Raw genomic sequence first — 18,116 nt, 5'->3', positions numbered from 1 at the left:
TTCAGAACAGCCTTCCTCTACAAAACTGTGAAATAATTTCTTGTAATTATGTTTTGGGTGTATCCGGGAGGGTAGGGTATTGTGAGTCAACATGGTGAGGTCAACATAGTTACTGCCTTTGGGACATTAAGGAAACACGATAGGAAACAATACCTATTAAAAGGATAAACTTCTGCGATGAGACTTGGTTTATCTCGACCGGTTTTAGAAAATTTTCTGCAGAAAAAGGACGAGACTCATGCCCTTTTCAAAACGCATCTCTTTGCCTTAAAAGGATGCAGTGATCCTTCTCTGGCAAAAACTGCTTTGCACTTTGATATTTAAGGCCAAGCTTAATCCTGAATGCCTTCCAAGAGCAGCCGGTAACAAACAAAAACCTTGGAGCACACCCTGTAAGTTCCTCACTCCACCGCAGAGTGCGAAAGCAGCAGAGTTGTTTAGTTGGTCCCCTAGACTGCTGCAACGCATTCCTCCATCTCGAGGGCAGCTTGTCCTGGGGTCGGCCCCGCCCTGGCGGCTCCCTGCCACCCTCTCGCGGGCGCGCTCTGGGTGGGGCCTCGCGGCCGGCGGGGATGCGGCCGAGTGTGCTGGGCGGGTGATGCGAGCCGGCTGGGCGGCGCGCCGGGGCAGCCCGAGCCGCGCGCCGCGTCGCTGTAATCGGACACCCGAGCGCTCGCCCCCCGCGCAGGCCACTTTCCATTCACTCGGAACTGCTTGACTGAGCGACGGGGAGCGAGGCTTCTGGTGCCGCGCCACTGCAACGCTGAGGATTCCTTTACAAAGAAACTCAGAGGACCGGGAAGAAAGAATTTCACCGCTGGGACGCTCTAGAAATTACGGTCTTTGGGGGAAAAGGACTAGAAACACGTGGATCCAAACCTGTAGCAAACTGACGACTTCTCCGTGCTGATCGCGTCCCACCTCGGTAAGCTGGATTTGTTGTTTTCAGCATTACAAATTTAGCAAAATATAACTTTTAGGTCTGTGTATAGACTTTTCACACACCGGTGTGCTCAAGTCTGGACATTTTCTTAAGAGCGCATGCAGTTTGTCATGGAAGTGTTTCCCTTGCTGAGAGCCCGGCTGGAATTGTTTCTTTAGGTTATGACACCTGCGGAGAGTTTAAAGTTGAGTGTTTCCCTGCCCTCTAAGGCAAAATTACTCTAGAAGATTTAATAAAAAGAGTCCTTTTCTTACGTGTTATTAGTGTTAAATCGGTACAAGTGAAAACAACAAGCGGCATGTCTTAAGTGAGTTAAAGGGAAAAAGTCATAAAATATGAGGGGCGGGGACATGTATAAGACACTTGGCTTTCAGTCCCTTCTCATCTCTAGGTTGGCTTGAAATCACATTGCTCTGTATACTCACTCCACTTGACCTGTCATTTCATTTTCAATATTATTCTTTGCAGTTTGTGGCATACGTCACTTTCGTGGAGACATCAGATATTGATAATAGCAATATGTAGAATGCGTGACTATTATCAGCCTGCTTAATAATGATACAAAGTTCAGGCATATTTATAGCTTTTTTTTTTTTGGTGGGGGGGACTTTATATATTAAGTCAACAAAACCAGGGAGCAAATTACTAAGGGAAACTCACCCTATAAAATCAATTTTCTTCCAAGTTAATTTAGGGATGACAAGGTGAAGAGGTTGTGGAAGAAAGAAGGAAGTGTTTCTTTTGAAAATTACCGACACAAACATCTCTAGGGTTTCCTCCACCTGTGTGGTAAAAGAAGCATATAATTTTGTTTCTGCCTCTTATAACATAGGAAATAAACTTATAATTTTTGTTTACAGTGGCGTGTTTAGTGTAATTGTTCACTTGCTTCTGTATTACTAAAGCTTCTCTGTTGCTTCTGTGTTACTTTTCAAATTTTAGTAGCTTTTTTTGTGGCATTTCTTTATTGAATAAAATTAGTGGTAAGATTTTATTTTAAAAGCCACATAATATTGAAGATCAGTATTGTTGTAACTTGTAAAAATAAATTTCTAGATTAAACTCTGTCGTGTCATCTCATTGTATAATTGTGATAGACTCAAAATGATGAGGTTTCTCTTATGGTCCTGAGTTTATTTTACATATTGTGGCCACTAGAGCTCCTGTAGATATAAAGATACATATTACCTGATCTTTGGTATTCAGACATTAGTTAATAGCATGTATCAATTCTATAGCTATAGTTTCAAATAGTAATACCTGTCTCTCTGATTTATCTTTTGAAATTTTTACAGCCCACTTTCTAGTTGATTTATTTTAAGTATGCATTGAGGGTTACATGGTTCATTGGATTGCTCACCGCTAAGTCACTGGTTTGAATTTGGCACAAATTCATGGTTACCTCATCTACATCATTTAACAGCTGTATGGTCATCTGTATAAACTGGCAGATAACTAATTCCAGTGATTTAAGTGATCAAGGATTGAGCACTAGTAGATTTATGTGTAGACATATCATTTCAGAGATGGTTACTCCAGAAGAGCTAATGAGTGTGTGGAAGTGAATGTTCATGTGGGATTGTTCTACTGCTACTATATTTATGGTAGAAAGAAAAGTTTTCATCTGCTAATACCTATTGGCACCATTCTCAAGTCTTTTCAATGTAATGTGTTTTTTAAAGAGAAGAACAAGTTTAAATATTGGCTTTTCCTTTGGGACTCAATAACTTTTTCCTGACTGTTTTGTTTAATAAAAGCATGATTTTGCGGAAAATGAAATAATTTCACTTTTAATAAAGACTTCCAGACACAAATGAAATCGAATCCAAATTTTTCACATCTAAGAAACAAAGTCACAGCACCTCCTACTGTTTGCATAACTGTAAAAGTTCAGATATGTCTTTTGATATCTGAACTAGATTGCTGGTGCTCTGTCTAGGTTGCTGGTTTTGTGTGTATGGGTGGATGTGTGATCCTAAAATGTGAAGTGAAACATAATAAACTTGTTATCTTTATTTTAAAGGTATTTTCCCTTGGATATTAACTTGCAAATCTGAAGAAATGGCATTCCAGGCAATTTGGGTCTTGGTTGGAGTATTTGTTTGTTCTACCTGGGTAAAAGGATCATCTCAGCCCCAAGCACGAGTTTACTTAACATTTGATGGTAAGAAAGTTGGTAAACACTCTGAGGAAAATGTTATTTGAAGTCTTTTTTTTCTTATCCAGATTGAAAAATTACTAAAGACAGTAAAATATTATTGAGTATTGATTAGCTTTAAAAATATCTACTGGATTGCTTTTTGGATGACATGGCTATTTTAAATGATTGGTTAATAGACAAAAGCCTCTATTACATTTGTTTATGAAAATGCTTGAAGTATATTCTGCCCTTTTTGAAGTTTCTTCTGTGTTTGCATGTACATGCATGAAGAGATGGTGAAGAACTCAAAGCCTAAGATCTTTGGTCTTAGTAGTCACTTGACTTTGTTGAGGAACTCCCCATATATGCTAATCGTCATTGAAATTTTTTCTAATACATTTTGGACCTTAGCCTCAAAACTGGTCTCTTCCATACATTGGTCTAATGGTGTGTCTTCTGTTTCCATGAGGAGTTCCTGAGATTGACAGAGTCTTCTAATTATTTGAAAAGGACCTGAGAGAATAATTGGAAATAGGCTTTTGATTGGTGTTGTAGGGAAATGTTCTCTTCAGAAGTTTAAGGAAATGAGTTGGTTTCAAATTTTCACAAACATGAAAGGCTTAAGGTCCTCTAAGGGAATGGTTTGCCAAGCATGTGCATGAGCTTTAATGTATATAGTTCACACAACTTGCAGATGGATGATTTTGGTCAGTCATGTAATCCATACTAATTGAACAGATGGAGTAAGAAACGGATCAGGAGGATCATCGTGCCAATCAGGGTCACTTATATTTTTATTATTTCTTTCAGCTCTGTCTCTGCATAAACCTCAGGGTCATTGGGCATATTTTCATTCATTTGAGAAATAGTATACTCTCAGACCTTATATAGCAGGTTATCTTTGAAACTCTGTTATCTTGAATTTCTTTTTTTTTCTTTCAGAACTTTTATTGAGATACAATTGACATACAATAAACTGTATATATTTAAAGTGTACGAGTTGATACTTTTTTCTTATTAGTAATGTATATATGGCAATCCCAATTTCCCAGTTCATTCTCCCCCAACCCCCCCGGCCCCGCTTTCCCCACTTGGTGTCCGTATGTTTGTTCTCTACATCTGTATCTCTGTTTCTGCCTTGCAAACCGGTTTATCTTGAATCTCAAACAGCAGTATGACTGACACTTATCAGTCAAGTGGCTATCTTTTTTTTTTCTTTCTTAAATCACCAAGTGCTTTCCCCAAAGTCAATCATGAGCACTGAAGGAGCTTTATTTAGAACTTAGAGTGTGTGAGCTTCTAATTGTTTCCTCAGCTTCTGAGTTAGGCATTCCCCTCAAAAACTCATGGCTATCCAGTTGGAAAGAAAGGAAAAACAGACCCTTTGAAGTGTCTTTTTTTTTTTTTTAATTACTAATACATCTTGCAGTCTGTTTATACCTCTTCTCTCAAGTTGAGAACTATGAATTACCTAATCAAATAAAAAAAGGAAGGCATTAAGGAGCAGTACAATATCCCTCCTGTTTTCTGTATTTCTCCTAGCATATAAAACAGTGGAGTGGTTTCATAGATTCATAGATTAGGTATCTAAACCTGCTCTCTCTATTACAGCAAAACTAACCAAACTTTTTTTAACTGAAACTTAAGCCAAAATATGTAAATATTAAAAGCAAGTGTGTTCCTAGAAATAATTTATCAAGTCTGCTCTTGAAAAGACAGAAAAGACAATTACTATTTATCTTTTACAAAGGAAATTAATACTATCTTTTGAAACCAAACTTCAATACCATGTAGGACGACTGCTATGTACAAAGTTACTAGAGATTATGATGGGCTTTTTAAAATACTGCATACATATCTAAAATTTTAAATGCTCTTAAACTCAAAATAGATTCTTACAGAATAATACTTTATAACATATGCAGAATACAGCATAATTAGATAAGCTAATGATCTGAAAGTCTTAAAATTCCTATTTTATCCTTCCCAAGAGTCTTACTAGGAAATAATTAGAGTTCACCTAATTTGGATACTGTTTTAAAGAGATATATCAACAAGGATAATGAAATGCCACAATTTCTAAATTAATACTAAAAAAACAAAAAATTAACTATATAATAGGCAAAGTATCATATGAAAAAAACCTTGAGCAAAACCAGTTGTTAAAATGTTTATTTTTTAATCATTAATTTACAGTAATTTTCTTAAGAGATTTGACAGTGTACCTGCTTGAGATTCTGTTCCAAATTTCTTATTACTTAAAGTGTCTCATTGATCTTACTGTGAATTATCTGAGTATCACACTGAATAGGTTACTAAATTTCTTCCAAAATGGTTTAGTCTTAACATCAAAATATAGAACTTTGTACAGGGTCGACGTATATATGAATATATGTTAATTTAAATACATACATATATATACTTTCATTTATTTCATATTTAAAAATTTCTGAGTGACACATTAGAAGAATCCTCTGTTTTGTCTTACTGTCCAGTTAAGAATCACAGCCAGTTTAAAGGTTTGTGAAATAAGAGATCTCTTCTCCCATCCAAATTCCATCCCTTGTGGTGGTGGTGGAGTGATGGCGTGATAACATTTGGGAAACAATGATTTGCAGATTTGCCTTCCCTATTGATCTAGTGCAGGGTCAGCCAGATCGTCATCACTCCTATGGGAGCATATACTTCAGGTGTTATTAATTAGTTACATTTGTGCTAGATAAATCTTGCATGTTAAAAGAACTGTGACTCCTATTACATATTGCATTTCATAATTTTTTATAATTCTTATGTTTTGCCAAATAGCTTTTCAAATGAATAAAACACTCATGCAGATTCTTTTTGTTTGAGTTGAATTTTTCTTAAAAAAATTCCAACAGTTTGACAGATTCACATTTCATAACATTATTGTCATATTTTTTTCCAGAAAATCTTTAAGATCAATAAGGATCATAAGGAAAGGCAGGACTATGTATATAAATAGACAAAACTCGTTTTGCTTGCTAATATACAAGGGAAATCATTATTGAAAAGATTCTGCCTTCATCAAGAAGAAATTTTAGCATGTAAACTTTTACAAAATCAGGAATAAATACTCCATAATTTGACAAAAGATATCAGTTGCCTGTAATTTTAAGAAAAGTTTCTGAGCTTCAGAAAAATGGAAATATTGTCTATATTTGAATGGATATAAAATGTGATGACTGCCTTAAATGTGTTAAATATTGTTTCTACTTAAAAATGAGGTAGATTCTTTTTTCTTTTCTTTACGTTTTTATTGAGATATAATTGACATATAACACTGTATTAGTTTTAGGTGTACAGCATAATGATTCGATATTTGTATGAACTGCAAAATGATTAATTACTGCAATAAGTTGTTACCATATGTCACTATAGAAGGTTCCAAAATTTTTTTTTCTCGTGGTGAGGACTTTTAAGATTTACCTTCTTAGCAACTTTGAAATACAATATTACTAATTGTAGTCACCATGTTATATTTTTATGCCCCCATGATGTATTTATACCCAGAAGTTTATATCTTTTGACCCCTTCACCAATTTCACCCACCCCCTATCCTCTGCCTCTGGAACCACCAATCTGTGCTCCATATCTAAGGCTTGAATTTTTTTTTTTTAAGATGCCATATATAGATGAGATCACACAGTATTTGCCTTTCTCTGTATGACTTATTTCGCTTAGCATAATGCCCTCAAGGATTGTGCATGTTGTTGCAACTAGCAAGATTTCATTCTTTTTTGTGGCTGAGTAATATTCTATTGTATATACATACCATATCTTCTTTATCTATTCATCCATTGATGACAACTTAGTTGCTTCCATATCTTGGTTATTTTAAATAATGCTGCAGTGAACTTGGGGATTCATATATCTTTTGAGTTAGTGTTTTCTTTCTCTTTGAATAAATACCTAGAAATAGAATTAGTGAATCAATTATGTTAGTTCTACTTTCGATTTTTTGAGGAACCTCCCCACAGTTTTCTGTAGTTGCTGCAGCAATTTACATTCCCACCAACAGTGCACAAGGGTTCCTTTTTCTTCACATTCTTGCCAACACATTTCTTGTCTTTTTGTTGGTAACCCTACTGACAGGTGTGATCTAAGGTGATATCTCATTGTGGTTTTGATTTGCATTTCCCTGAAGATGAGTAATGTGGAGTATCTTTTCATGTGCCCCTTGGCCATCTGTATGACTGTTTGGAAAATGTTTATTCGTATCTTCTGCCCATTTTTTAGTCGAATTATTTGTAATTTTGCTACTGAGTTGTATGAGGCCTTTCTGTACTGTAGATAATATCCCTTATTGGATATATATTTTGCAAAATATGTTTTCCCATTCAGAAGGTTGCCTTTTATTTTGTTGATGAGTTCCGTTGCTGTGCAGAAGCTTTTTAGTTTGAGGTATTTACATTTGTTTATTTTTCCTTTTGTTGCCTTTGCTTTTGGAGTCAGACCTAAAAAATCATCACCAAGACTCATGTCAAAGAACTTGTTTCCTATGTTTTCTTCCAAGAATTTTTTGTTTCTGGTCTTACTTTTAAATCTTTAATCCATTTGGAATAAATTTTTGTGTATGCTGTAAAATAATGGTCTAGATTCTTGTGTGTGTGTGTGTGTGTGTGTGTGCATGCATGCATTGGGCTGTCCAGTTTTTCCAGCACCATTTATTGAAGAGGTTGTCCTTTCCCCATTGTATATTCTTAGCTTCTTTGTTGTAAATTTTTGACCATGTATGCTTTATTTTATTTCTGAGCTCTGTGTTCTGTTCCATTGATCTATATGTCTGTTTTATGCCAATACCATACTCTTTTGATTACTACAGCTTTGTAATATAGTTTGAAATCAGGGAGCATGATATCCCAGCCTTATTCATCTTTCTCAGAATTGCTTGGCTATTCAGGGTCTTTTGTGGTTCCATACAAATTTTAGAATTGTTTGTTCGATTTCTGTGAAAAACGTCATTGGAATTTTGATAGAGACTGCATTGAATCTGTATATTGCTTTGGGTAATGTGGACATTTAAACTGTATTAATTCTTCCAATCCATGAGCACAAAATGTCTCTAAATTTCCATGTTTCTTCTTCAGTTTTTTTCAGTGCATAGTTTTCAGTGTACAGGTCTTTCCCCTCTTTGGTTAAATTTATTCGTAGGTATTTACTTTTTTTCCATTTAAGTAAACTTTACTGTTAAAAGAGTTTTAGATTTACAGAAAAATTAACAAGGTAGTACAGGGAGCTTTCACATACCCTACACCCAGTTTCCTCTCTTATATTAATATGTTGCATTAATAATTATGATTGTATGATTGTACATTGGTTATGATTAATAGACCAATATTGATACATTAGTATTAAATAAAGTCCATTTTTTAGATTTCCTTAGTTTTCAACTAATGTCCTTTTTCTGTTCCAGGATCCCATCCAGGATAGCACATTACATTTAGTCATCATGTCTTAGCTCCTCTCATATCTGCTTTTCAAAGCAAAATCAAAGAAAACCTCCTCCATGGTTCCTGTGGTAAATTAGTCTCTCCTGCTTCTGTCTTTGGTCCTGGACCATGCACAACTAAAAGTTTAATATTTAAGACAGTCTTCTCTTAAGATAATGGGAAAAAATAATATTCTAACTCTCAAAAATTCATAGAACCAGTGTAGGTGCCACATACATACTTCACTGAGTTTGTGTAATGATCCAGTGAGGTAGTGTGTATGGAGTCTTCCAAGCCCAGTCTGTGTTTCTATTGATAGTAGAACTGGGGATGCTCCCTTGCTGTCTCGGTCTTCTGAATATCTTTACAAGTATGAGTGGCTATGGGACTCAAGTTTAGCCAATATGATATAAGAGAAAGATCCTAGGTAAGATTTATATAATGCACAAACTCACTGGCATCTCATTTGGCCCTTTATCCTTTGCCCTGATCCATGATTCCTGTGTGGAATATCAAAAATGGTTATGATTAACAGAAATATAGTATTTTATTCTTTTTGATGCAATTGTAATGGGATTGTTCTCCTAATTTCTATTTCTAATAGTTTAGTGTATAGAAATACATCCAAATTTTGAATATTGATTTTGTATCTGACAACTTTACTGAGTTTATTAGTTTTAACAATTTTTTGGCGAAGTATTGTGAATTTCTGTATATATAAAATCATGTTGCTCACAAATAGTGACAGTATTACTTCTTCCTTTCCAATTTGGATGCCTTGTAATTCTTTTTCTTTCCTAATTGCACTGACTAAGACTTCCAACATTATGTTGGGTAAAAGTGGCAAGAGTAGTCATCCTTGTCTTGTTCCTTATCTTAGAGGGAAAGCTTTTAGCTTTTCACCATTGAATATGAGGTTACCTGTGGGTTTGTCATGTATGGTCTTTATTATGTTGAAGCATATTCCCTCTGTACTCCTTTCGTTGAGTTTTTATTGTAAATGAAAGTTGAATTTTGTCAAATGCTTTCTCTGAGTTGGAGACAATCATGTGATTTTTCTCCTTCATTTTGTTACTGTGGCATATTATGTTGATTGATTTGCAGATGATGAACCATCCTTACATCCCTAGAATAAATCCCACTTGGTCATGGTATTTACTTCTTTTGAATTTGAATAATATATGCTGATGTTGAATTCTGTTTGCTAATATTTTGTTGAGGATTTTTGCAACTATGTTCATCTGGCATATCGACCTGTAATTTGTGTGTGTATGTGTGTGTGTTTGGAGTCCTTTACTGGCTTTGGTATCAGGGTAATGCTGGCCTCATAAAATGAGTTTGGAAGCATACCTTCCTTTTCAATTTTTTGGAAGAGTTTTAAGAAGGATAGATGTTAAATCTTCTTTGAATGTTTGGTACAATTCACCAGAGAGGCCATCTGTTTCTAGACTTTTGTTAGGACATTTTTGATTACTAATTCAATCTAGTTATTAGTAATTGACCTATTCATATTTTCTGCTTCCTTATCATTGAATCTTGGAAGAGTGTATGTTTCCAGAAATGTATCCACTTCTTCTGGGTTGCCAAATTTGTTGGTGTTTAATTGTTCATAGTAGTTTTTTATGATTCTTTGTATGTCTGTGATACCAGTTGTAGAGCCTCCTTTTTTCATTTCTGATTTTATTTATTTGAGCCCCCTTTCTTTTCCTGTTGGTGCATCTAGGTAAAGATTTGCCAATTTCATTTATCTTTTCAAAGAACCAGCTCTTAGTTTCATTAATCTTTTCTATTGTATTTTGGTCTCTGTTTAATTTATTTCCACTCTGATCTTTATTATTGCCTCCCTTCTACTAATTTGGGCTTCATTTGTCCTTCTTTTTCTAGTCCCTTTAAATGTAAAGTTAGATTGTTTATTTGATATTTTCTTGCTTCTTGAGGTAGGCCTGTATCACTATGATTACCTCTTACAACTGTTTTTGCTGTATCCCATAGATTTTGGCAGGTTGTATTTCCATTTTCATGTGTCCAAAGATTTTTTTTATTTCTCTTTTGATTTCTTTATTGACCTATTTGTTGTTCAGTAGCACATTGTTTAATATTACTCCATGTGTTTGTGGGGTTTTCTTCAGCTTTTTTCTTATAACTGATTTCTAGTTTTATACCACTGTGTTCAGAAAAGATGCTTGATTTGATTTCAGTCTTCTTAAATTCATTGAGACTTGTTTTATGACCTAACATATAATCTATCCTGGACAATATTCCAAGTGCACTTGAGAAGAATGTGTATTCTTCTGCTTTTGGATGGAATGTTCTACATACATCTCTTAAGTCTGTCTGATATAATGTGTTGTTTAAGACTGATGTTCTGTTAATTTTTTGTCTAAGATGATCTATCCATTGACCTAAGTGAATTATTAAAGTCCCCTGCTGTTATTATATTGCTGTCATTTTCTCTCTTTAGGTCTGTTAATATTTGCTTTTTTATATATTTAGGTACTCCTATTTTGGATGCACAAATGTTTACAAATGTTATATCTTCTTGTTGGTTTGACCCCCTTTATCATTATGTAATGACCATCTTTGGGTTTCTTTGGTTTTTTTTTACATTATTTGTTTTAAATTCTATTTTGTCTCGTATAAGTATAGCTATCGCAACTTTTTTTTCTTGGTTTTGTTTGCATACACATCTTTTTTCATCCATTAACATTTAGTCTATTATGTCTTTACATCTGAAGTGAGTCTCTTATAAGAAGCATATAGATGGGCTTTGTTTTTTTAATCCGTTCAGCCATTCTTTGTCTTTTGATTGTAGGCTTTATTCCATTTACATTTAAGGTAATGTTTAATAGGTATGTACCATTTTGCTAATTGCTTTCTGGCTGTTTTGTAGTTCTTCTCTATTCTTTTCATCTTCTCTTATTCTCTTCCCTTGTGTTTTAATGACTTTCTTTAGTGTTAAGCTTAGATTTTTTTTTTCCCCTCTTTTGTGTATCTACTGTAGGTTTTTGCTTTATGGTTACCATGAGGTTCTCATATAACAGCTTATATACATAACAGTCTACTGTAAGTTGAAAACAAGTTAAATTTGAATGCATTCTAGAACTCTGTATTTTTACTCCTGCCACCACATTTTATGTTTTTGATTTCACATTTTACATTTTTTAAGTTTATGTATCCCTTAACTAATTATAGTTATAATTATTTTTACTATTTTGTGTTTTAACCTTCACACTAGCTTTATAAGTGATTAATCTACTACCTTTACTATATATTTACCCTTACCAGTGAGATTTCTATTTTCACATGTTTTCTTGTTACTAATTGGTGCTCTTTCTTTTCAGCTTAAAGAAGTCCCTTTAACTTTTCATGTAAGGCCAGTTTATTGGTTATGAACTCCTTTAACTTTTACTTGCCTGGAAAACTTTATCTTTCCTTCAATTCAGGATGATAACCTTGTGGGGTAGAGTATTTTTGGTGGAATTTTTTTCCTTTCAGCACCTTGAATATATCATGCTACTGCCTTCTGTCCTGCAAAGTTTCTGCTGAAAATTCTGCTGATAGTCTTATGGGGGTTCCCTTATATGTAAAAAGTTGTGGGTTTTTTTTCTTGCTATTTTTAAGATTCTTTATTGATCTTTAAATTTTGACATTGTAATTATGATGTGTCTTGGCGTGGATCTCTTTGGGTTCTTCTTATTTGGAACTTTCTGGGATTCCTGGATCTGGATTCTGTTTCCTTTCCCAGGTTAGCCATTATTTCTTCAAATAAATTTTCTACCTTTTCTCTCTCTCTTCTCCTTCTGGGACCCCTATAAGGCAAATATAAACTGTCTTAACTTTAATTTTTTTTTTTTCTTTTGCTGCCCTGTTTAGGTGAATTTCCACTGCGCTGTCTTCCAGATTACTGATTCTTTCTTCTGTTTCATCTAGTCTGCTGTTGAACTACTCTAGTATATTTTTCAGTCCCATTTTTGTATTCTTCAATTCTGAGACCTCTGTTTGGTTCTTTCGTATCTTTTCTGTATTTGTTCAAGTTCTCACTGTGTTCATCCAGTCTTCTCCAAAATTCAGTGAGCATCTTCATGACTAGTACTTTGAACTGTTTATCAGATAAGTTTTTTGTCTTCATTTAATTCAGATTTTTTTCTGAGGTTTTATTTTCTTCTTTGGAACATATTCTTGTTTCCTCATTTTGCTTGACTCTCTGTATTTGTTTCTATGTATTAGATGAAACAGCTACCTCTCTCAGTCTGAAAGGAGTGGTCTTATGTAGGAGATGGACCTTATTGTTCAACCTTGCACTGACTCTTGCTTGTCTCTCAAACCTTTGTGATTGTCTAAGCAGCCTTATTTATTCTTCATAGGTCATATGTTGAGGGTATACCAAGCCCTGTCAGTGTTCCATAGGGAGGGATCTCAGAGAGCACCTAGTTTCAGAATGATTGGAAAGAATACCCTCAGGCAGAAGCTTTTAAAGTATGCAAATATATACAGCTCTGTGGGACCACAAATGTAGGCCTTCTGTCCTCCAGATCAGGTGATGTGGAGATGTCCCTTGAATGACAGTTGCAAAACTCAGGGTTCCAGACAAGTGTATAAACTCCTTTCTGGGAGGTACCAGTGAGCTGTAGTGAGGTCAAGGGAAGAGGATACAATGATGGCATTCCCTGGCCTACATTCCCTGAGAGCACTTCCATAGCTTCTAGATGTGTGGCAAATCTTAAGTCTCCCCTTCAGACTGATGCTCAAGAAAATAGGCCTTTTTATTTTCCATGGAAAGACTGAGGTTGTGTTTCATTCTGCTGTCTGTTCAATGCCCTGGGTGTGGTAGCCTCCCAAGAACTGACTCTCTGATTGTTTCAATCCTTTAGAGCCCAGAAATGAAAGCTTCCCTGGCCACCAGAGCTAGGGATCAGGGTGCATCTCCTGTGTGGACTGTGCACACCTGCTGGCTTTAGCGAGGCAGCAGGAGAGCTCAGGGTCATGATGCATGTGCAGACTTTAACTTTAGTAGATGGAGCAGAGAGTACAGTAATGCAACTGCCAGCTTTAGTAAGGCAGCAGGAGAACACAGGGCAGGTCATAAATGCCAGAGATTTAGTGGAGCAGCAGGAGAATGCTGTGACTGTATGTGCCTGTTGGCACTAGCCAGGGAGAGGGGAGAACACAAAAAATGTCACCCACCAACACCTCCATCCACAGAGAGAGCCCCAACAGGCCACTACCCCTCCAGCAGATGCTTTAAGATTAGCAAATGAATTTCCTTCACGTATAGACTAGGAGTTTTTCAAACTGCTACTTGTGTGCTGAGTCCTAAGGCAAGTTGTCTGTGTATAAGCCCTTTTATAGCAGAATCTCAGTTTTCAACAGCCTTTTGGGTCTCCTGGACATAAGTCCTGTGATTTTCAAAGCCAGACATTATGGGACCTCATGTCTCCTGTGCAAGTCCCAAGAGTTGGGGTGCTTAACATGGGGCACAAACCACTTACTCCTCAAGGAGAAGCACCATATTTGTGAGATCCCTGCTGATGGTGGGTTGCTGTGCCAGAGGTGGATTTTTTGGAAAACTGTATCTCTGCCTGCCCTACCTCTTTTATCCTTTGTTGTGGAGGTGCTGTTCAGGTAGTTTCTAGGTCTTTCTCAGAGGGCATCGTTCCTTGTGTAGCTGAAGATTTACTGTGCTCATGGGAGATGGTGAGATCAGGATCTTCCTATGTTGCCATCTTGAACTGACCCCCTTATAATCATGTTTTAAATTTTCTGTTATTAGGTCCTGACTTATTTAGGAGTGCTATGCTTCTTAATGAATTGACCTCTTTTTCGTTAGGAAACATCCCTGATTATTCCTGGTAATAATTGTTGTTCCGAAATGTATTTTGTCTGAATGTAACACTTCTATCTTTTTTGGTAGAATGAAAAATACCAACAAAATCTTAATCATAATTTAGTGGGGAAAATGTTGGTCATGATTTTAATGGCCTCTAGGAAATTTTTATCAAAATATTATGAAGTACATTTAAACAGAGATATTTTTGATATACATAAATGTATGAACATTAGATTGACAGTGTGGTATTTACATGGAAATAAATATCTCAGGTTTTCAATCCTTGCTTCTTCACTGATTAACTCTAAAGCTTTGTCAGGACCTCAGTTTTCCCAATCAGGTATGAAAAATTTGGACTCAATTATCTCTAAGACCCCTTACTATCCTAACATTATATGATATTTAAGCTTAGTTTTGTTTTATAAACATCACCTCCTTTGAGTAAATCTTCTACAACAATTACCCTTAATGCTTTGAAGAACATTTTGTGTGAAGGACCTAGACAAGAGAAAGGAAAAAACTAAACAAACAATTCTTTAAATTTCATGGATTTTGGAGCCATACAGATCTGCTTTTAAATCATAGTTGTTTGCTACTTGCAGGGTATGCTATATTTGGGCGGTTACTTAATTTTCTTAATCCAGAATTTTATTATCTATAAAATGATACTGTTTCATAGAACCATTTTGAAAATTAAATGAATTAAGTTTGTAAACTGTGTTGTGTTGTATGTAGTGTTCATTCTGTTACAAATAATACATTAGGGTTATTATTTGTAAATTTATTTAGGGCAGAAATATGATCTTCATTTGTACTGTAATTAATTCCACTCCACTTAGCATAGAGACTGCAATTTGTTATTGCTCAATAAATGTTGAATTAACATAAATTTTGATAACCCTTTGCCACTATACCTCCACAACCAATAAAGCCTTGGTACACTACAACCACCCTTCAGTGAATTTTGGTTAACTTTTTTAAAATGATACATACCAGGTAAAATGCAGTAGATATTCCTTTCTTCATTATAGCGCTAGAATATAAACAGTGTGAAAGAGGAATTTTTGTTACTTTTTACACAGATGGCTGTAGATCCATCCCCTGGCACATAGCTGACAGTCAAATATTTTCTGCTTTCAAACTCTTTTCACATTATACACTAAAGATTCACTGTGGTCTGAGAATTAAACTTTTATGTTAACCCTTTCCAGTAAATTCTCAAACTTCCTTCTAATTATTCTGTTTCCTTCCCAAATAGACATTTAACCTTTATAAATTTTAGATATTTTCTACCAGAGAGTTTTCTACGCATTTTGATTAGAAGCCTAGTTTCCCAGTATTAAGGGAAAGATATATAGACTCAGACGTGCACAGGTCTTTGATGTGTAGCCTGTCAGGGATGTTGTCTTAATCCTTAATATTGCTGGCATCTATATATGCTAGCATGTCTGGCACATCTAGATATGTCTAGAATTTGGTAGTATTGACCCAAATGCATATTTCTTTAAGATTCTGTCTTTCTAAAGTCCAGTTGTTCATGATGAGCTTGAACTTAATAAGAACCCAGTCTACTTGGTTTACTTTTTGATTGTCATGGCATAATGAGTGGCTTGAAATTATAAACGACAGTTTGTCATTCTTGGGTTATTTAAGAGTACTATAAAACCTGGGGAAGGGGAGCATGTGGGATAATTTCTGATCCATTTCTGTACCATGATATAGAATTTATATGTATAAATAGATCCATAAAAAGATGTTAATAAAATCAACTGCAAATATAAAATATATGCATGTAAATAACAAATACAGGCTATATACATACACCCAAAGCAATGGAAGTTAAATTATATATTAGATTTTTTCTATACTTTTGATATACTTGAAATTGATTCAGGAATATTTGCTTTCTGGAATACACTGTGTGTGAAGAAATTAATAGACCTTAAGTCCAGAATTTTAATTGAGAGTTAATTACTGGATTTGTTAATCTTATATGAGCCAATGAAGATATATATTATTGTTACTGAAAGAGTACATTTCTTGTTTTTCTATGTTTTAAGATGAGATATCGGCTGCAATTCAGAAGTTAAGTTATCCAGAATTACACAATAACTCAACCTCTGTCACCAAAGAAGCAATAGTTCAGTCATGTGGATTTTTTTTTTAATACAAACCTCTGTTATCAAACCTTATTTTTTTAAATAATCCTGATAAATGCTAGATTACCATTTTTGTTTTATGTTTTTAGATCTAGAAAGATAATATTCTGAAATAAAAATGTTGGATAAAAACTAAGGTTCACTCAATAGCATACAGGCTTCAAAAAACCTGAACACCGTTTTACTGAATAGGCAGCTGTCTAGCTCCACTTTAAGTTTTCCTTTGGCTAAAAGCTCTTATGAGTTATCAAGGTACCCATGGAAATATTTTAAAGTGCTTTATAAAGCTATGAATGGTCAAAAATAAATTCATTGATAGTTAAATCCATGGCAGAAAAGTCAATTATTTGTGACTGCTAGTGATTCTTTGCTTATGTTCACTAGAACAGTAAAGGCTTCCTACTACTAAACTGTTCCATACTCCATTTAAGCCTGTGACTAATTACCTAAAACTCAAAAGAAAACTGACAATTAAAAGATTAAAACTTCATAAAGATTTTTACTGTTTAAATACATAGCTAATATTGGCCGATTTTCCAGCCCAAAATTGAGTTTTACATTAACATTTATATTTACATTTGCATGACAGTGGTTTAAAACATAAAAATGTCAGTGTGAGTTGTATTGGGAAACAAGTGTATTAAGTGTAAAGACTAGGGTTGCATAAAATTATAAGCTCTTTCAGTTATTTACTTTGTGATTCTCTTTGCCTTCGTTCAGTGCTGAATTTTAATTAATAAAGTCATCAAAGTCTCCAGGTCATTGATAGTGTATAAATGAAAGATGATGGAATTTTACAAAACATCTTTTATCTTTTAATATCTGCCTCATTTGGCAAGAAGCCTAGTTAATTAAACAATAAATGAAAGGACCCCTGTGAACTAGTAGGCTAAATCCAAAAGCTGATGAATTGTTATTGGACAGTAAACTCAAAATAATAAATTGCTTCTTTATGAACTCTGGTAGCATTAACACTGCAAGGCACATTTGTTGAAAAGTTTGTCTAATGGTTGCCCAAGAGATAAAAATAAAGCCAGTTGTTTTTGATTTCTCCATTAATCTTGAAGAATGCTCACTCTGGTTGTATTGAATCTTCTGAAATATTTAGTTCTTGGGAAAACTTGTGTTACCACAATTTCCTTTAATTTCCCTTCCAGTGGTCTCAGTTAAATGTCAATTAAACATCTTAAATAACACCTGCATGTTTTAATAAACCTAACTCAACAAGGGGTGCTGTGTGAATAAAAAGCTCTTTGCATTCTTCCCCTGTGAGAGAGTCACTAAACTCAGGAAGGGATTGATGAATGCAAGTATGAGTTGGACGTTACCTAAGGTATTGAGTCTTAAGTAGAGTAGCCCTACATTTGTGATATAAAGAGCAAGTTAAAACAGTTGTAAAATACTATGGGAATAGAAAATGAAAAGAAATTGCCAAAAAATTTATGTCTGTTTTTCCCTAAGTTATATATTGACATGGGACTCCAGTAGTCAAAATAAGACAAAATCTGTTTCATAGCCTTGAATTGAGAAGTTTTAAGTATCACGAAGAATGTCTCTTGAGAAATAGTAGGACAGAACTGTATTACAGGGATATGCT

General features: G+C 34.8%; 1 protein-coding gene across 5 annotated transcripts in view; it reads left to right on the top strand.

Annotated features, from left to right (window-relative positions):
- The first annotated feature begins 617 nt into the window (after nucleotides 1-617).
- Nucleotides 618-18,116, top strand: part of SEMA3C (semaphorin 3C) — a 171,182-nt gene continuing 153,683 nt past the window's right edge. For 2 of the 5 annotated variants that reach the window (XM_057730792.1, XM_057730793.1), the window contains exons 1-2: nucleotides 619-925; nucleotides 2,967-3,107. In XM_057730792.1, the coding sequence (XP_057586775.1) occupies nucleotides 3,005-3,107 (103 nt within the window). In that variant the 5' untranslated portion in view covers nucleotides 619-925; nucleotides 2,967-3,004. Of the gene's footprint in view, nucleotides 926-2,966; nucleotides 3,108-18,116 lie in introns of those variants that run through there. The other 3 variants (XM_057730794.1, XM_057730790.1, XM_057730791.1) reach the window with 3 other exon arrangements.

Source organism: Hippopotamus amphibius, chromosome 4, assembly GCF_030028045.1.
Source record: "Hippopotamus amphibius kiboko isolate mHipAmp2 chromosome 4, mHipAmp2.hap2, whole genome shotgun sequence".
Taxonomy (NCBI): Eukaryota; Metazoa; Chordata; class Mammalia; order Artiodactyla; family Hippopotamidae; genus Hippopotamus; species Hippopotamus amphibius.
The sequence above is the reverse complement of the archived record's forward strand: the minus strand, read 5'-3'. Positions and strand labels throughout refer to the sequence as shown.